This window comes from Oncorhynchus mykiss, chromosome 16, assembly GCF_013265735.2.
Source record: "Oncorhynchus mykiss isolate Arlee chromosome 16, USDA_OmykA_1.1, whole genome shotgun sequence".
NCBI classification, from domain to species: Eukaryota; Metazoa; Chordata; class Actinopteri; order Salmoniformes; family Salmonidae; genus Oncorhynchus; species Oncorhynchus mykiss.
The window spans coordinates 46,963,062-46,984,627 of record NC_048580.1 but is presented as its reverse complement, the minus strand read 5'-3'; the positions used below and the strand labels follow the sequence as shown (position 1 = coordinate 46,984,627).

Below are 21,566 nucleotides of genomic sequence, written 5' to 3'. Positions count from 1 at the left end.
ATGCTGACTGGCGGCTCTGGCTGCTCCATGCTGACTGGCGGCTCTGGCTGCTCCATGCTGACTGGCGGCTCTGGCTGCTCCATGCTGACTGGCGGCTCAGGCTGCTCCATGCTGACTGGCGGCTCAGGCTGCTCCATGCAGACTGGCGGCTCAGGCGGCTCCTTGCAGACTGGCAGCTCTGGCGGCTCCTTGCAGACTGGCGGCTCTGGCTGCTCCATGCTGACTGGCGGCTCTGGCTGCTCCATGCTGACTGGCGGCTCTGGCTGCTCCATGCTGACTGGCGGCTCTGGCTGCTCCATGCTGACTGGCGGCTCAGGCTGCTCCATGCTGACTGGCGGCTCAGGCTGCTCCATGCAGACTGGCGGCTCAGGCGGCTCCTTGCAGACTGGCAGCTCTGGCGGCTCCTTGCAGACTGGCAGCTCTGGCGGCTCCTTGCAGACTGGCAGCTCTGGCGGCTCCTTGCAGACTGGCAGCTCTGGCGGCTCCTTGCAGACTGGCAGCTCTGGCGGCTCCTTGCAGACTGGCAGCTCTGGCGGCTCCTTGCAGACTGGCAGCTCTGGCGGCTCCTTGCAGACTGCCAGCTCTGGCAGCTCCTTGCAGACTGGCAGCTCCTTGCAGACTGGCAGCTCCTTGCAGACTGGCAGCTCCTTGCAGACTGGCAGCTCTGGCAGCGCTGAACAGGCAGGAGACTCCGGCAGCGCTGGAGAGGAGGAAGGCTCTGGCAGCGCTAAACAGGCAGGAGACTCCGGCAGCGCTGGAGAGGAGAAAGGCTCTGGCAGCGCTGAACAGGCGAGGCGCACTAAAGGCCTGGTGCGTGGTGCTGGCACTGGTGGTACTGGGTCGAGAACACGCACAGGAAGCCTGGTGCGTGGAGCTGCCACCGGAGGACTGGTGTGTGGAGGTGGCACAGGATGGACCGGACCGTGAAGGCGTACTGGAGAGCTTGAGAGCAGGGCTGGCACAGGACGTGCAAGGCTAGGGAGGTGCACAGGAGGCCTGGTGCGTGAGGCTGGCACAATCTTCACCAGCCGACTAACACGCACCTCAGGACGAGTATGGAGCGCTGACCCAGGTGCCATCAATCCCCGACACGCTCCTTCGGGCGAATTCCGTACCTAAAGCACCAACACAGCGACTCCCTCATAACTCTCTCCTCCAATTTCCCCATTAACTCCTTCACAGTCTCTGCTTCGCTCACCTCCAACACCGGCTCTGGTTCTGGTCTCCTCCTTGGCTCCTCACGATAAACAGGGGGAGTTGGCTCAGGTCTGACTCCTGACTCTGCCACACTCTCCCTGAGCCCCTCCCCAATACATTTTTGGGGCTGACTCTCGGGCTTCTGTCCGCGCCGCCGTGCTTGTCTCTCCAACTCCATTCTCCTATAACCCTCTTCGCACTGCTCCAGCGAATCCCAGACGGGCTCCGGCACTCTCCCTGGGTCGACCGCCAACCTGTCTATTTCCTCCCAAGTCGTATAATCCAAACTTTGTTGCTCCTGTTGTCGCTGCCTGTCACCACGCTGCTTGGTCCTGTTGTGGTGGGTGATTCTGTAACGGTTTTCTTGCGGTGAAGGAGAGTCAGACCAAAATGCAGCGTGGTATTCTTGATACATGTTTAATGACGATGAAAAACGAACAATACAAAAACAACAAACGTACCGTGAAAACCTATACAGCCTATCTTGTGCAAACAAACACAGAGACAGGAACAATCACCCACGAAACACTCAAAGAATATGGCTGCTTAAATATGGTTCCCAATCAGAGACAACGATAAACACCTGCCTCTGATTGAGAACCACTCCAGACAGCCATAGACTATACTAGATACCCCTACTAAGCCACAAACCCAATACCTAACAAAACCCCAAGACAAAACACACCACATACAAAACCCATGTCACACCTTGGCCTGACCAAATTAATAAAGAAAACACAAAATACTAAGACCAGGGCGTGACACATGGTGGTGGCAGCATCATGCTGTGTGGATGTTTTTCAGTGGCAGGGACTTGGAGACTAGTCAGGATCGAGGGAAAGATGAACAGAGCAAAGTACAGAGAGATCCTTGATGAAAACCTGCTCCAGAGTATTCAGGACCTCAGACTAGGGTTGAATGTTCACCTTCAAACAGGACAATTACCCTAAACACACAGCAAAGACAACACATGAGTGTTCAAGACTACTACGAACTCGGGGAAAATGAGCTACGACTGGGAAAATACGCTTTGAACTTTCATCCAACTCAGAATATTAAATCCTGAACTCGGGCCTCTTTCTAGAGCTACGACCTGAGGATCACTGACGTCATCATGATTCTACCATCATGTTCGCAGATGTCTTGAAAGAACCATAAATGCCAGACTTTGATGACAAATTTGCCCACAAAGGACCGTCAGGCAACCTTCCTGTTCAAGTGAGCACAGCAAAACAAGGTGAGTCCAAAAATGTATTGTATGCAGCTGCATAAATTATGTAAGGGAGATATGTATACTGTAGCTAAGAAAGTAATACTAAGTGTATGTTGTGTAGTAAGCTGTTAGTAGCCCATGTGCCTCACCCTAATAGTTTGGTCTATTTTCATCCTTAATTTCACCTACTGTTCTGACTTGATGGTGCACATGTAGCCTATAATTATTGTAAGAGCTTTCATTGTCTGCTTATATGCCTCCTTTACTTATCCTATGGTTCTGATTTGGTGTACAGGGAGAACACTGTAAAAACGGCCCATGTTCTGAATTCTGTCGCTGTACATTTCAAAAGTGCTGAACAAATAGTTATATTGACTAAGTCCATTCTAGCTGTCTCATTAATGTCTTAATCGAAATTACGGATGGCCTCTTATCCGCTTGTCGTTCCCTTATGCCATAGTTTGTACATCTCAATTGTCAGTAGAAACCATATTTGTTTAAGCAAGTCAGCCATGTCAACTATGTTTTTTTAAAGGCAGTACTATCCATGTCAGCCCTCATAAGTCCAGTTGACTCTGCAACACATGAGGTTGAAATGGCATCCCTTATCAATAAAACAAACCAAAAAAATTAATAAATGCACCAGCCATTTATCTCAAATTTATTTTGAGAATATTTGTGATGTAACATTTAGATGTATTCGCTTTTTAATAAAACTGCACAGAAAACACAAAAATTGCAGTCACTTGTTAGCAAGAATAGATCAACTTTATGCCTTGAGACATCTTAAGATGATCGGTGGTGATGGCTGAGCTAGCATCGAGGTTGAGACATCTTAAGATGATCGGTGATGATGGCTGAGCTAGCATCGAGGTTGAGACATCTTAAAATGATCGGTGGTGATGGCTGAGCTAGCATCGAGGTTGAGACATCTTAAGATGATCGGTGGTGATGACTGAGCTAGCATCGAGGTTGAGACATCTTAAGATGATCGGTGGTGATGGCTGAGCTAGCATCAAGGTTGAGACATCTTAAGATGATCGGTGGAGATGGCTGAGCTATTATCGATGTTGAGACATTTGACATGATCCCGTCCCCTTTTCTGATCCTCCATGAACTACATGGGAAACTGAAAAAAAGTAACAACATGCATTTGAAGATTTAACTACAGTACATTGTTTCTATGTTATAGCTACTTGCTAGCTAGCTAATGACAGTTGTTAGCTAGCTAGCTAACCAGAGTCGGCATAATATCAAATTTGGTAGTGCTAAAACAAGATGTCATTAACATATTTCTTCATATTTGACAAAACATTGTTTCGGCTAACATGCATGACATATTAAAAGGCTTTTCTTGCTTACCTCAAGTTGAACATTTTTTATATAAATCCTCCAGGTTTGACAGACTGTCGTTTTTGTGTCTTGCATCAACTCAACTCAAATCAAATCAAATCAAATTGTATTTGTCACATACAACAAATACAAACAGGTGTAGACCTTACCGTGAAATGCTTACCTACAAAAAAGGGATTTATTGGTGTGGGAAACATATGTTAACATTGCCAAAGCAAGTGAAATAGAGAATAAACAAAAGTGAAATAAACAATAAAAAATGAACAGTAAACATTACACTCACAAGAATAAAGACATTTCAAATGTGATATTCTGTCTATATACAGTGTTGCAATGATGTGCAAATGGTTAAAGTACAAAAGGGAAAATAAATAAACATAAGTATAGGCTGTATTTACAATGGTGTTTGTCCTTCTTGTGGCAACAGGTCACAAATATTGCTGCTGTGATGGCACACTGTGGTATTTCACCCAATAGATATGGGAGTTTATCAAAATTGGATTTGTTTTCAAATTCTTTGGGGTTCTGTGTAATCTGGGGGATATATGTGTCTTTAATATGTTCGTACATTTGACAGGTAGCTGTCTGTCTGGCTGTGTCTCTCTGCCTCGCTCTCTCCGTCTATCTCTCTGCCCCTCATCTCCTTCTTTCCTCTGAAGTCTCTCTCTTTAAGCAGCTCCCTCAGAATGTAACTAAGCCAGCTTCAAGGGAACAGAAGCTCAGGCACCTCTCACTACTCTTACACCCCTTAACCAGGCCCTGTGACTGGGATCTCAGATGACTGGTCACTTCACACACACACAGGCAAACAGGCACACATAGACTCTAATTGCACATAGACACAATCACTTCCTTAGAGACCGAATAACATCTGACCTCTACTTATCTTTTTGTATTCCCTTTAGTCCCTATAATCTGTTTTTATTATTACACACACACACACACACACACACACACACACACACACACACACACACACACACACACACACACACACACACACACACACACACACACACACACACACACACACACACACACACACACACACACACACACACCTCATGGTTCCCAGTAAAGTGTGTTATTTACTGGCAGCACTTCCTTCCAAGCAGTAAATAAGTAATGAGAACATTGTTAAAATTCTGCTGGTATTCCATCGCTCTACCTCCCAACCCTCTCCTTTGCTCTTCTCACAAATGCGAAAGCAAGCTCTACTAGAAAGGTAGGAATCTCTCCTTAACATATTCCTCTCTCCGCCCATACTACATCCCTTCAATCATGCTCCTCAGACCTTTTATCCCTGACCTACACGACAACACAGAAACCTTCTCTGTTTGAATCTCTGTCGAATACTGTTCTCGTTCAGCTTTTCATTTACCACTCATGCATACATAATGATTTCAATTAGCATTTTCCAAGTCAAGCGCTTATGAGTCCTTGCTTCTTCAAATAATGCATTACAGTAATGGGCATGATAACAATTCTCATTCTGGTTTTTAGTCAGTACACACCTCATATTGTCAGTGGAAATTTGAAAAGTGTTGGAAGAACCTTCAGCTATTTCCATTTCCCAATATTAGCATGCGTTATATCTTACCTTGTCACACCCTGACCATAGTTTGCTTTGTATATTTCTATGTTTTGTTTGGTCAGGGTGTGATCTGAGTGGACATTCTATGTTGGATGTCTAGTTTGTCTGTTTCTGTGTTTGGCCTGATATGGTTCTCAATCAGAGGCAGGTGTTAGTCATTGTCTCTGATTGGGAGCCATATTTAGGTAGCCTGTTTTGTCATTGTGGGTTGTGGGTGATTGTCTATGTTAGTTGCTTGTGTCAGCACAGTTCTCATTAGAGCGTCACGGTTGTTATTCGTTTATTGGTTTGTATTCAGTATTCAGTGTTTTCTTTAATTAAAAAATCATCATGAACACATACCACGCTGCATTTTGGTCCGCTCCTTACGACGATCGTGACATACCTATTCAACATTGAGACTTTTGGTCTATATATGAAGACTTTCATTCCAAAACACTATATATCCATTTTCAGGAACGTTGGTAAATGACAGACATGTATTTGTTTAAAATCTATCACTTGATGGTTTCATTTCTGAGAGACAAATAATCATGTTTTGTTGCAAAACGCTATATATTTGCACTGCTAGATTTTACACAGTCAAATATGTGACAAATAACTACATTTTTAATAAAGAACTGTACCAATTATACATTTATGACATCAGTAAAAAAAATTTTTTTTTTTTAAATGAATCAATACAGTAATATGACATTTGTATGTAAACTATTTACGTGTCATTTAGCACATTACCTTATCCAGAGCAACTTACAGTCAGTGCATTCATTTTAAGAGAACTAAGTGAGAGAACCACGTCACAGTCAAAAATACACAGCATAAGAACATTCCATTCCATTCCAGCTAAACAAATCAAATCAAACTTTATTTGCGACATGCGTAAATTGTAGACCTTACCGTGAAATGCTTACGTATAAGCCCTTATCCAACAGTGCAGTTCAAGAAGAAGAGGTCGGCTAAAATAAAAAGTAATAATAAAAAGTAACACAATAAGAATAACAATAATGAGGCTATATACAGGGGGCACCGGTAGTCAGGGTGCAGGGGTACAGGCTAGTTGAGGTAATATGTACATGTAGGTGGGGACGAAGTGACTATGCATAGGTAACAAACAAACAGCAAGTCGCAGCAGTGTACAAATGTCTGATAAGTTGTGTATATTGTCTGGTGGTGATTTTTATGAATTGTTCATTAGTCTTATGTCTTGGGGGTAGAAGCTGTTGAGGAGCCTTTTGGTCTTAGACTTGACGCTCTGGTACCGCTTTCCGTGCGGTAGCAGAGAAAACAGTCTATAACTTGGGTGACTGGAGTCGCTGGCAATTTTATGGGCTTTCCTCTGACACCGCCTATTATATAGGTCCCGGATGGCAGGAAGCTTGGCCCCAGTGATGTACTGGGCCGTTCTCACTAACCTCTGTAGCGCCTTACGGTCAGTTGCCATACCAGGCGGTGATGCAACCATGCTCCCGATGGTGCAGCTGTAGAATCTATTGAGGATCTGGGGGCCCATGCCAAATATTTTCAGTCTCCTGAGAGGGAAAAGCTTTTGTCATGCCCTCTTCACAACTGTCTTGGTATTTTTTATTTTTTTAAATCTTTATTTAACTAGGCAAGTCAGTTAAGAACAAATTCTTATTTTCAATGACTGCCTAGGAACAGTGGGTTAACTGCCTTGTTCAGGGGCAGAACGACAGATTTGTATCTTGTCAGCTCGGGGGTTTGAACTTGCAACCTTTCGGTTACTAGTTCAACACTCTAACCAATAGGCTACCCTGCTGCCCCATGTATGTTTGGACCATGATAGTTTGTTGGTGATGTGGACACCAAGGAACTTGAAACTCTCGACCCGTTCCACTACAGCCCCATCGATGTTAATGGGGGCCTGTTCGGCCCGCCTTTTCCTGTAGTCCAAAATCAGCTCCTTTGTCTTGCTCACATTGATGTTGTGAGCAAGACAAAGGCACCGAACTTCCAGTTCTCTGACCTCCTCCCTATAGGCCATCTCATCGTTGTCGGTAATCAGGCCGTCAGCAAACTAAATGATGGTGTTGGAGTCGTGTTTGGCCACGCAGTCGTGGGTGAATAGGGAATACAGGAGGGGACTAAGTACACACCCCTGAGGGGCCCCTGTGTTAAGTATCAGCGTGGCAGGCGTGTTGTTGCCTACTCTTACCACCTGGGGGCGGCCCGTCAGGAAGTCCAAGATCCAGTTGCAGAGGGAAGTGTTTAGTCCGAGAGTCCTTAGCTTAGTGATGAGCTTCGTGGGCACTATGGTGTTGAACGCTGAGCTGTAGTCAATGAACAGCATTCTCACATAGGTTTTCCTTTTGTCCAGGTGATAAAGGGTGGTGTGGAGTGTGATTGAGATTGCGTCATCTGTGGATCTGTTGGGGCGGTATGTGAATTGGAGTGGGTCTAGAGTGTCCAGGAGGATGGTGTTGATGTGAGCTATGACCAGCCTTTCACAGTACTTCATGGCTACCGACGTGAGTGCTACAGGGCGGTAATCATTTAGGCAGGTTACCTTCGCTTTCTTGGAACAATGGATATATAGTGTGTTGCAAGAAAACCCAAGTTAACACAAATATGAAAACACATTTCTGCTGAAAAAACACGGATGTGAAAAATTGGTGGATATGGCGTTTTGGAACCAAACTCTTTAAAACCGTACACCCGTGCTGCAAATTCATAAATGGTTCCATTGTGGTTGGTTCCATTTCGGTGCCTATTTTCAGAGTGTATGGCACAACACACAGCAATGTCAATACACCACAGTGGAATTGCAGAACTATAGAATGCAGATAGACACAGAGAGGACTTGTAAAGTGCCCCCATATGGAACATAACATACTGGTTGACAGAATAGTGACAGACATACAGAACACAGAGGTAATGTTGACAAAATGCGGTCGTGGAAACTACACCAATAGAGTGTAGACCATCGCCAGAGCAGAAGAGCAAGAACTGTACTTGTGAATACATAGTCAGAATAGAGTCCGAGATTAACCACAGACAAAGCTGCAGAACAGAAGGGAAGGAGGTGGACGGATGGATGGTGAAATGACATTTAGGCTAGACGAGGGACCATCAAAGTCTAAGGATACACTATGCTAAAATAGATGTCCTCTGATTTTGTTCCGTCTTGCAGAATAGACAGTTTATATTTTAGCCAATTTTGACCTTTTCTGACGAGATAAAGATCTTCAGCAGCCTAACATTTTGGAGAGGGTGAAGCATGAGGATAACCGGGTCTGAGGCAAGTGTGTGTGTGTGTGCACATGTGTGTGTGCGCGTGTGCGTGCGTGCGTGCGTGTGTGTGTGTGTGCGTATGTGTGCGTGCGTGTGTGTGTGTGTGTGTGTGCGTGTGTGTAATGTGTGCGTGTGTGTGTGCGTGCGTGCGTGCGTGTGTGTGTGTGCGTGTGTGTGTTGAGTAAAATGTCAGGAGCTGAACTGAACCGTCTGTAAGCCTGTTGGGTCAGTCAGACAGCGTGAAATCCTGTTTCAAACTGGCTCAGACAGACAGAGGGCCTATTGCTCCATGTACCAAACACATAGCCAATCAATGAGTGTGTTTACGGCATGTGTGGTCTGTATGGGACAATGCCTTGTGACAGTCTTGCGGTGTTATGGACAAATCTGTACTTTTATAAGAAGAGTACTGCGGTGTGTGCTTGTGTGTGACCGTGTGTGTGTTTGTAGGCTATCATTCTAATTTAAAAACGTGTTATTTCCTACAGTGTACAGTTTGCTGTGATTCACTACTTTAATCCTCTCTGTCCCCTGGTTAGTCTCATAGCTCAGCTTGGCTCTAAATTCATTGGCAGTGTGACTGTTGCAAATGTGCCAACAGAGCTGTTTTTTAAATTGAAATTAGACAATGAACAGTACTAAAATGTAGCTTGATATTCAGAGAGGGAGAGAGGGTGAAGGGAGGTCAAGGAAGAAATATCAATTGGGGTAATACACAAGTATTGTGCAAACCAAACAGGTGTATATCTAGATCTGTCAGCATTTCAACCTTTGTGTTATCCACAAACTGCTTTTGCATTGTTTGTATTGTTAGCATTTAGGAAAGCTATATTGCCAAAAGCCCCCCCCCACCCCCCCACACACAGTAATTTACATCACATCCCTAGGCTGTGTCCCCTATTTAAATTCATCCCATCACTCACCTGTTATCCAATTGCTCTGTGTTCCTCTCTTTTCTGTGAGTCAGGGCATCAACTCATTTAAATTCACAGGCGGTCAGAGGCTTTTTTTAATGTCCTTTATGCTTGTCTAGTACAGTTTATATCCCATATAATTATTGGTACCTTATCATATAAGCAATTGATACTTGCAATCCTCCCAAGGACCGAAGGAAACGCAAGATACATACAATATGTCACAGATATATGAATATTGTCAAATATGAATTGATAGTGCACCTTGATTGTGCATTTATTTAATGTGGTAGCTTACTCTCTCTCCTTCCTTCCTGTTATAGGCTACCTGCATTGTGCAAACAGATCATCGGGCTGTCTGGAGCCTGCCCTGTGTTTCCCACAGAGAGAGACATAGAAAGAGGAAGAGGGGAAGGAGGGGTAGCAAATGAGGTGTGGGCAAAATATGGGGGACTAGGGGAGGGGGCCAGAGAGAGAGAGAGAGAGAGAGAGAGAAGGAGGGAGGGAGAACAGTGTTGCATCTAGTAGAATCTTATTCAGCAGCAGTAGCAGCAGCAGCAGGCATGCTTGATGGTGCAGCAGAACCGCCTTTGTGTTCCCCGCTGCAGTGGGGGAGCGCATTTATCGTCTCGCCTGAGGGAAGGAGCCAAGAGTATCCTCCAATCAGCCGTCAGTGATTTCTATCATCTTGTAGAGTCCGCTGATGGTGATTTATGTTGAACCTGAGAGGCACTTCACACTCTGACTCTACTCACCACCTGGATGGAATCCTCTCAACACTTTTGTTCCTAATTGTGGGTTTTTAAAAGAATGACCAACAGACAAAAGGTGGATTACTACAGAGCTGCTGCCTCACATTCATGAATTTATGCTCTTTCCTCCCTGCAGCACAAGATGGATGAACTTTCATTTCCCGGGGCTCTAGTTTAAGCTTTGTTTTGGTCTGTGAGGACACAGAGGGACAGAAGTGATTATTGCAGTAATCTGGAAGAGGGAATACTCTCATATCCTTCCTCATCCTTACAATTTGCTTATCCTCTCTTTCTATCCTCCCTGAGTCTGTTGCATCCGGTGTGAGTCCATACCTGTTGACTCAGATCATTCTAATGGCAGGTTCTGGGTTTCAAACTGGAGTTTTTACAGTAGTAGCCAGGTAAGATTAGAATTCGCATCCTCATGCGATGGTAGGCTCTATGTGGAGCTGGAGATGGAGAGAGAGCAGGAACCGTCGGGACATTTGACACGCCTGTTTGGCTTTCAGCACCTGCTGTGACTGTCTGCCACAGTTCTACAACTAGACTGGCTAATGGCATCTATCTAGTGCTTACTGCCTAGCCTAGCAGACTGGGAGGGGTTTTTCAAGCGTGTGTGCGTGTCTCTCTCCGCGTGTGTGTGTGGGTCTTTTATATTGGAGTTGGTTATATATTGTCAGTGTTAAGGATTACACTGAGTGTCTGGAGAGATTACAGGTGCAGTCAGCGAGGCTTTGAGGAAGGATTACAGAAGCTAACGCCTTGTTGCTGCCAAAAGGGTGGCTGGACAGAGGTTTACTTTTCAAAGCGTACCGTGTTGAACGGTGTTCAGACTGCAGGGTCTCCTGGAGGAGGTGCAGATAAGACATAAAGGTTTAACCCAGGTGAAGAGACAGACAGAGAGGGGAGAGGACGGGAGAGATACACACTCATGGAGAAATGGTTACGAGGGTACAGTATAATGTGGTACCTTTCTACTTGAGCATGGATTATGTTAGAGATGGAGAGAGAAAGACAGAGGGTAATTAAAGAATGAGTGCAGAGTTGAAGTCAATACACTGATTTCTCCCACTTTAACAGTGGAAGCACGGGTTGAATGAGAGATACATGAGAGGAGAAGAGACAAAGTGAAAGACTATCAATTAACACATTTCAATGAAAAGGAAAAGAGAGATTGCTAAACCTCAATCTTTCAAATAAAAAGCACAGTATTTTACACATGGCTTATCATTGCTGGTCTTGATGGTAATGAGTCCTGAATCTCCCAATAATAGTCCTGCAAACACAACATCCAATTGAATCCCGTAGTGCATGTGATATTGATTTTAAAACATGACCAGGTAGGATGGTTCCTGTTCTCTGCCTAACAGGCCTGTAATTGAATTCTAATCTTGTCTTCAGTGACACCCTGGAGCAGTAGCCTCCAGTATTCCAGTGGATTGGAAACACTTTCGATTAGTTCATAAATGAACCATAACGTCAAAAGTGCTGGCTGGAAACCTGACAAAACACCTAGCTGAACCAACCAGTCTGTCTCAAACACCCTTCAGCCGACAACTGTAACCTATTTCCCTCAAATACTCCACATTTTTTAATGACATATAATTTGTATGCGGACGTGTTCACTGAAACAGCTTCATCCTGAAAGTGGTCCTTAGCAGTTGTTATTCTGACAGATACAGACCATCAGGCAAAGAGGTGTAGTTTGGACAACAGCAACTTCCTGGTGTGTTGTTCCCTCACTGTGATGCTTGTGCAAGTGGGTGTGTTATTGGGTTTCGTGTACCCGATACACACCGCTTATCTTAGCCCGACGACCAGGGCTTGAGCTTCAGGCCGTAGGCTAGATGGTTCAGTGGGTAGGTTCTTTCTCTCTCCTCTTCGTCAGTTTCAATGGAGGCAAACCAGGAAATGTCAACGATCATAAGCACCAATGAAAAAGTTCTGACGAGTCCATTTACCCTGAAGAGGTGAAAGTACCAGAGCAAAAGAGGAGCGGAACCTGGGAAAAGACTGAAGCAATCCTTCTAAACCTGGAAAGCAAAGAAAGGGGGAAGGGAAAAAGAAGGTGAAAAGTTATTTGATATCGGTGCCTGTTTGCATCTGAAACTTTGAAAGTGTTTCTTTGATAGAGTGCTGGGACCAGGGGAAAAACATGGGTGAGTTTACTTCGAGTTCCACTGGGAAAAACCTCAGCTAGTTCAAAGAGACAGCTCACATGGTGAGACTGTTCCACAGAAATGAGAAGTGGTTATTAGGTTATTGAATCATCATTATATAGTCATGATAGACTGTCTTAGATACATTACAACACAATAGCAGAGATCATCTGTCAGTCTTTCTTTCCAACCCATCAGCAGCTCCCTTGTCACCTTAGTCATTCCTCACTCCCCTTTCTACTCCTTCTGACCAATCCAAAGACCACGATGGAGTCATGCAAAACCTAACCTGAACCTAACCACTCCACGCTTATGAGGACAAACAGAGATTGTTGTACTCTGTGATGGGGACAGAAACAGACGGGAAGACATTCAAAACCTTTTTGTAAATGTATGGATCACTACAGGATGGTAGAACTTGAAATCTGACTAAAAAGAAGAGAGGAACAGGACACAGGGACAGGGACACAGACTGTTTTTGGGGACAGAGAACCTCTGGGATTCATAATCCACAGTGTCCTAGTATAAGAGGGGTCGACACCTGTAGGTCGGTGGGAAGCTCTCTCTGACTGCCACACCCAAAGGGAAAGAGGGGTATTTTTAGGTACTGACCTCCTGGACTGGTTTGGCCCCAGCCGGCCTGAGTCCAGGTCACCATGGGGTGCAACATGTGTGTGGTTCAGAAGCCTGAGGAACAGTACAGGGTCATGTTCCAGGTGAGTGATTCTCTCTTGCTCTCGCGCTCTCTCGCTCTCTCTTCCATCTAGCTTACAGTAGTACCAACTCTATTAACACTCCTCTCTCATCCTCACTCCTCCTCTCTCCTCCTCTCTAATCCTCTCTCCTCCTCTCTCCTCCTCTCTCCTCCTCTCTTGCTGTCTTGACACTGACACAGCCTCTCCATATTGACACCTCTCTGGTATAGTGGCTGTCTGCCTGAGGTCTGGTTACAGTTTGCGTTGTCAGTCAAAATGTTCTGGTAGCACCAGAACTGTAGAAACGGAGACAGGCGTCAATATGCTGACGTTATGTAGGTCTAATGTCCATCATCCATCACGACCAACTGACAGATCATGTTCACAACGATGACTTTAACACTCCATCCACATGAACAAGCAGTGCACGCTTTTACAGAGGGGCTCACAGTGAAATGAGTATGAACAATGTAATTACAACAGCCATAATGATGACAGATTTTTGGAGGAACAAAACATATGAGAAAAAGAACAGATCATCAATCTACAGAATATGATTATTATTGTGACAAAATTCATAATGCAGGCATATTCATTCTTATATTATTTACCAAGGATTCATGATTCATTAAACACAGAAACACAGACATGATTAAATAAGGCATAGGCTACGCATAGAATGAGATCAGTAATCAATTTTTACTTGTACTTGTGCAACCACAACCACTCTCTCGCAGTTGCAGCAATCATGTCATTTTAATAATCATAACTATTATCATACTCTGTTATAATTATTGTAATTATTGTGAAAAGCCCTGTAGAGCCCAATTACATCTGAGAGGGAGACACTGAGGGGCCAGATTTTCACTGGGAATAGTGTAAGATGCTTTGGTTTTAGCTCAACGCCAAAATAGTTATTGTCAAGGGGTTGCGCTGAAGGGTTGCCACGGTTACAGCCTAAGCAACAGCAGCATTTAGCAACTGAGAGATGGTACATGTGCAAGCACATCTAGGTGTGCAGTCTTATGTAGGTTTTGCCAAGCTGGCCTCTTGGGCATTTTAATTTTTAGGATTTGGGATGTAAATTGGTATCCCTCCATTTAGTATGATATGTTATGTATGTTACAAATGGAATAGCGGTTGTACAATATTTTACGAATTGGAGGTTTCATACATCTTCAAAGACGTATAGTATTATACGTCTTGCTCTGAGACCATGCTGCTTGTTGTGTCACAATGACAAAAGTTAGGAGAATTGACAGTGCAGGTTAGGAGAACCAACGACAAAGGTTAGGATCATTTACGTAGAAGATTAGGAGAATTAGGTTAATAAGGTTAGGAAAAGGGTTATGGGAAGGGTTAGCTAAATTGCTACAGTTGTCACCGACCCGAACACACAACCTTTGGATTGCTAGACTGTCACGGTATCCCCCACCCATCCTCCCTACTTTCGTTTTTGTGTTAGGTAACCACACCATTATTCCATTTGTAACATATCATATTAAATGGAGTGCGTTCCAAAGCCTACTTAGGTTTAACCCGAAGGTCTAAGCCCTTCGATCGCAATATCTACTAAACTATCATATTGGATTGTTTTAAGATGGTAATAAAATGTATAGTTTAGCCATTTGATTTTAGGACCCCTGTAGGTATCATTTTTTTAATAAAAAATGTGTTTGATGAAAAAAACTGAGTTTGGCCTTAGAATAGCCCATATAAACGCATTGATTAACACATTTGTACATGGCAAAACAGACAGTCAAAACATAAATCATAAGGAATAAGGTTTTGAATTGTCTGTCCTATATCTGAGAGATAAGAAAACTCAGGATTCAAAAAATACATATTTTACGCATTTTTGGTCACTTTGTTCATGGCATTTTTTTTGACCCCCTATGCTCATTGTGCCATTTATCTTCAGACAACTGCCGAAAAGCTTATTGAATCCACAGTGTGGATGTCGGTAAGCAAAACAGATGAAAGCTTAGACTGTGCTCTAGAAAGATGCCCGCGTTTCCAACTTGGAATTCCGAGTTGGACAACCATTCAAAAAATAAATCCCAGTCGGAACTTGTTTTTCCCCAAGTTCCCAGTTGTCTTAAACTCACTGAAGTTGGAAGTCAGATACTTTGAAAAGCAGCATGAGCTGCAGCCACTGCAAGAAATGGTCTCTAGCGAGATGTTTAATATTCAAAATGACGTCACCGTGTGATGTGCAGGCTTGTCAATCAACTTTAAGGGCTGGTTTTGATTAGCGGTAATGCCTGTGAGACCATAAAAATATAATACCCAGGAATCAGCTTCCATATCCATATTCTCTTGTATAAGCAGAATCACAACATGATCTGTCAAATGCATAGTGATATATACTGTATGTGTTCTATTTTTATGTTTTTTTGACAAAGAGTCCGGACATGTCAGTCTGTACCGGTCATCAGAACTGCACTTGGGGCCCAAGGCAAAGCCAAAGCAGCGAACAGGGGAGGGAGGGGGATGACATGAGCACTGCCAGTGGTAGAGTAATGAGTCAAAGAAAGGAGAGGACAAGATGGAAAAAACAAAGGGGGAGGGAGGAGAGGACTTTGTTTCTGTTGATTGCCCTCAGGTGACAGGAGTAATTGATTTCAACGCTTCACAGAGCTGGGATGAATAGGTAGGCTTGTGTGACTTTGCTGATCCCTCGTGTCTGTGTCTGTGTCTGTGTGTGTGTGTGTGTGTGTAGTCTGGAGCATGTAAGGGAGAATGGCAGTAAATTCAGTGACCCCAATACAGAGGTCAGCCATGATGACAGAGACCACATGCGGGGTCAGTGTTTAGATAAAGTGGAAGATTATATCACTTCACTGATCAAGCATTCACACAATTGTGTAATAAGCTGTGCATAAAGGTATGCCCAGGGAAGCGAGCTCAAGTAATACAAAAATGTGCTCAGCTTTTACAGACAACAAAATCCACAGACTGGCAGACTGAGTCCCCTGTGTGAGATCCAGACAGGGAGTGGTAGGGAGTAAGACACTGGTGGTTTATCACTGATTCCTCTGCCATAGCAGCAGAGAGCTGTTCTCTGTCCCATCTGGGTGATGTAGCAAGGAGCGTGTCTGTTTGCTCTGTGGTCCAATCAGTCTGTACCTTCTAATAAAAGAGGATTCCAAAAGGGTTCTTTGGATGTCCCCATAGACCTTTTTGGTTCCAGGTAGAACCATTTTTGGTTTCTGGTAGAACTCTATCTAGAACCCTACCTGGAACAAAAAAAAAGGTTCTAAATGGAAGCAAAAAGGGTTCTCCAGTGGGGATAGCCGAAGAACCCTTTTAGGTTCTAGATAGCACTTTTTTTCCCTTCTAAGCGTGTACCCAATGCTTACAAAGACCAGAGGTTAGAGATAGACATAGGAGACACAGAACTGAGACACCGACACCCCTTCTATTGGCAGAAATATAGGGTGATCGGTGTTCCCAACTTGGGAAGGCCAGATGGCAAAGGGTGTGCCAAGAGGAGCAAGCAGGCATGTAGACGGACCATCAGCATTCCAGACAGAATACACTGACGGTTTGATTGCAGAAGATGAAGCTTCTGAATGTTACATAAAATATGCTATAAAGGCACTTTCACATTTAATTACATGTATTAAATTGAAAGAACTCTAGGCAATGTTGTAAATACAGAATTTCCAACAGGACAGAAGGTTGATTGGTTTTAAAACTCCACGATGCCAAATAAAATACCAACAATTAAAATGTGTCATCATGGAAGACAAAAAAAACCATCACATTGCACAATTGCATTTGCATAATTACATTGCTTTCTAAAACACTGCATGTTTGAGGTTTTGGTGCTCAGTTCTGGGCTGTTCACAAACGTGTAATCACACATTCAAATTTAGACTCTTCATATAACGCAAACATAACGTACAACTGAAAGGCTAGTTCTGTCTGCCTGAATACAATCTTCTCTTGCCCAGAGGAACGTATTAATGTACACACCCATATTTTATATTCTGCCTCCTGTCACTCCCCAGGTGAAAGTGGTAAAGGTCACCTCATATATCAGTGTCTACAGCCTACATGAGTCTATGTATTTACAATAAGCATTAGTTGAGTTTATGGGTAATGCATAGCAAACTAACCAGAACATTCATGTATCTACACCACACAGTGAGCACAGTATCCATTTTGTGCTGCACCACCCACCCCTCTTCAGTCTCCCCCTCCGCCCCTCAGTCTCTACCGCCTCCGGTCTCTCTCTCCCTCTCTGTAGAATGGGTTGCAATGCGAGGCCGTTGCCACGGCAACTGAAGTCATTAAACATGCCTAATGTGCCTTTTTCATACTGAAAAGTTCTGACATACACACTGTGCAAACGCATGGCCACTCATTGACCAATCAAATCAAATCAAATCAAAGCTCATTTGTCACGTGCGCCGAATACAACAGGTACCTTTCAGTGAAATGCTTACTTACAGGCTCTAACCAATGGTGTGAAAAAAAAGGTATGTGTGTGTGTGTGTGTGTGTAGGTAAGTAAATAAATAAAACAACAGTAAAAAGACATTTGAAAAAAGAGTAGCAAGGCTATATACAGACACCTGTTAGTCAGGCTTATTGAGGTAGTATGTACATGTAGATATCGTTAAAGTGACTATCCATATATGATGAACAGAGGGTAGCAAAAGCGTAAAAAGAGGGGTTAGTGGGTGGTGGGACACAATGCAGATAGCCCGGTTAGCCAATGTGCGGGAGCACTGGTTGGTCAGGCCAATTTAGGTAGTATGTACATGAATGTATAGTTAAAGTGACTATGCATACATGATAAACAGAGAGTAGCAGCAGCGTAAAAGAGGGGTTGGGAGGGGGGGAGCACACAATGCAAATAGTCCGGGTAACCATTTGGTTACCTGTTCAGGAGTCTTGTGGCTTGGGGGTAAAAACTGTTGAGAAGCCTTTTTGTCCTAGACTTGGCACTCCAGTACCGCTTGCCATGCGGTAGTAGAGAGAACAGTCTATGACTGGGGTGGCTGGGGTCTTTGACAATTTTTAGGGCCTTCCTCTGACACCGCCTGGTGTAGAGGTTCTGGATGGCAGGCAGCTCTGCCCCAGGGATGTACTGGGCCGTACGCACGACCCTCTGAAGTGCCTTGCGGTCGGAGGCCGAGCAATTGCCGTACCAGGCAGTGATGCAACCGGTCAGGATGCTCTCGATGTTGCAGCTGTAGAACCTTTTGAGGATGCCAAATCTTTTTAGTTTCCTGAGGGGGAATAGGCTTTGTCGTGCCCTCTTCACAACTGTCTTGGTATGTTTGGACCAATCTAGTTTGTTGTTGATGTGGACACCAAGGAATTTGAAGCTCTCAACCTGCTCCACTGCAGCCCCGTCGATGAGAATGGGGACGTGCTCTGTGCTCCTTTTCCTGTAGTCCACAATCATCTCCTTAGTCTTGGTTACGTTGAGGGATAGGTTGTTTTTCTGGCACCACCCGGCCAGGTCTCTGACCTCCTCCCTATAGGCTGTCTCGTCATTGTCGGTGATCAGGCCTACCACTGTTGTGTCGTCAGCAAACTTAATGATGGTGTTGGAGTCGTCCCTGGTCATGCAGTTGTGGGTGAACAGGGAGTACAGGAGGGGACTGAGCACGCACCCCTGGGGAGGTCCAGTGTTGAGGATCAGCTTGGCAGATGTGTTGCTACCTACCCTCACCACCTGGGGGCGGCCTGTCAGGAAGTCCAGGATCCAGTTGCAGAGGGAGGTGTTTAGTCCCAGGTTCCTTAGCTTGGTGATGAGCTTTGAGGGGACTATGGTGTTGAACGCTGAGCTGTAGTCAATGAACAGCATTCTCACATAGGTGTTCCTTTTGTCCAGGTGGGAAAGGGCAGTGTGGAGTGCATTAGAGATTGCATCATCTGTGGATCTGTCTGGGAGGTATGCAAATTGGAGTGGGTCTAGGGTTTCTGGGATAATGGTGTTGATGTGAGCCATGACCAGCCTTTCAAAGCACTTCATGACTACGGACGTGAGTGCTACGGGTCTGTAGTCATTTAGTCAGGTTGCCTTTGTGTTCTTGGGCACAGGGACTATGGTGGTCTGCTTGAATCATGTTGGTATTACAGACTCAATCAGGGACATGTTGAAAATGTCAGTGAAGACACTCGCCAGTTGGTGAGCACATGCCCGGAGTACACGTTCTGGTAATCCGTCTGGCCCCACAGCCTTGTGTATGCTGACCTGTTTAAAGGTCTTACTCACGTCTGCTACGGAGAGCGTGATCACACAGTCGTCCGGAACAGCTGATGCTCTCATGCACGCCTCAGTGTTGCTTGCCTCGAAGCGAGCATAGAAGTGATTTAGCTCGTCTGGTAGGCTCGTGTCACTGGGAAGCTTGCGGCTGTGCTTCCCTTTGTAGTCTGTAATAGTTTGCAAGCCCTGCCACACCCGACGAGCGTCGGAGCCGGTGTAGTATGATTCAATATTAGCCCTGTATTGACGCTTTGCCTGTTTGATGGTTCATCGCAGGGCATAGCGGGATTTCTTGTAAGCTTCCGGGTTAGAGTCCCGCACCTTGAAAGCAGCAGCTCTAACCTTTAGCTCAGTGCGAATGTTGCCTGTAATCCATGGCTTCTGGTTGGGGTATGTACGTACGTACGTACAGTCACTGTGGGGACGACGTCTTCGATGTACTTATTGATAAAGCCATGTGGTGTACTCCTCAATGCCATCGGAAGAATCCCGGAACATGTTCCAGTCTGTGATAGCAAAACAGTCCTGTAGTTTAGCATCTGCTCCATCTGACCATTTTTTTTTATAGACCGAGTCACTTGTGCTTCCTGCTTTAATTTTTTCTTGTTAGCAGGAATCCGGAGGATAGAGTTGTGGTCAGATTTACCAAATGGAGGGCGAGGGAGAGCTTTGTAAGCGTCTCTGTGTGTGGAGTACAGGTCATCTAGATAACCTACTAACATGTGTATAGAGTACACAGACAAACATACACAGATGACATGCACGCACACACACACACTCACTCACTCACTCACTCATATCAATGCACATAAAAACACCGATTTTATTATATAGACATATCCCAATGATGAGTGCCGTGATATGACAACCTTACATTGAGATTGACTTTGCCCTCAGACATAATGTTTCTGTATCCAAACCAATATCTGCCTCTCTCATTGTCTCCTTTACCTGTCTTAGATTGAATCCCATCTGCCCCTTTTCTCCTCTTCTTCTCTTCCTCTCAGCATCTGTGTATTGATTGACTTCCTCTCCGGCTACAAATATCTAAACGGCTCCCCACAGTCACACCCACAGAGATTCCGCTTCCACCTTCTGTCTCCTGTCTTCCATCACTCTCTTGCTCTGAAAAACTAAGCGAAAAGACAGTCACATTCAGACAGTCACACACTTTTTCAGTGAGGGTTCACAGTCTACGGGCCTTCCGTAGAGAATGATCTGTCAATGGAAATATCTGTTGACTCTCACTAATTGGCTTGGTACTCACCTCAAAGCAGGCTTTTTTTTTTATTCAACTCATCTGCCTCTTTATCATGGTGCCTGTATCTTTTCCCTTGGGAACACCTCTCTCTGGTAAATTTGTATTTGTATGATTAAGTGTGTGTGTGTGTGTGTATGTGATTAGGTTGGAGGTCATAAAGGGAGGAGAGGGGGTTTATGGGTTGTATTTCTGGTCGTGTGTGTGTGTGGAAATACATGACCACTTTCTTAGACAATAACATATACATACAGCTCCAAAATAAGTTTTAAAAAATACAAGAAAAGCAAATCTGCTTACACTCTAGCCTACGCTATCTATCTACGGTTCTATCTACGGTTCTATCTACGGTTCTATCTACGGTTCTATCTTACACTCTAGCCTACGCTATCTATCTACGGTTCTATCTACGGTTCTATCTTACACTCTAGCCTACGCTATCTATCTACGGTTCTATCTACGGTTCTATCTACGGTTCTATCTTACACTCTAGCCTACGCTATCTATCTACGGTTCTATCTACGGTTCTATCTACGGTTCTATCTTACACTCTAGCCTACGCTATCTATCTACGGTTCTATCTACGGTTCTATCTACGGTTCTATCTTACACTCTAGCCTACGCTATCTATCTACGGTTCTATCTACGGTTCTATCTACGGTTCTATCTTACACTCTAGCCTACGCTATCTATCTACGGTTCTATCTACGGTTCTATCTACGGTTCTATCTTACACTCTAGCCTACGCTATCTATCTACGGTTCTATCTACGGTTCTATCTACGGTTCTATCTTACACTCTAGCCTACGCTATCTATCTACGGTTCTATCTACGGTTCTATCTACGGTTCTATCTTACACTCTAGCCTACGCTATCTATCTACGGTTCTATCTACGGTTCTATCTTACACTCTAGCCTACGCTATCTATCTACGGTTCTATCTACGGTTCTATC

General features: G+C 44.5%; 1 protein-coding gene across 2 annotated transcripts in view; it reads left to right on the top strand.

Moving 5' to 3' along the window:
• The first annotated feature begins 10,044 nt into the window (after positions 1 to 10,044).
• The window catches only part of LOC110492777 (PDZ domain-containing protein 4), a 29,343-nt gene continuing 17,821 nt past the window's right edge, over positions 10,045 to 21,566 (top strand). For both annotated transcript variants that reach the window (XM_036945843.1, XM_036945842.1), the window contains exon 1: positions 10,045 to 13,147. In XM_036945843.1, the coding sequence (XP_036801738.1) occupies positions 13,088 to 13,147 (60 nt within the window). In that variant the 5' untranslated portion in view covers positions 10,045 to 13,087. The remainder of the gene's footprint in view (positions 13,148 to 21,566) is intronic.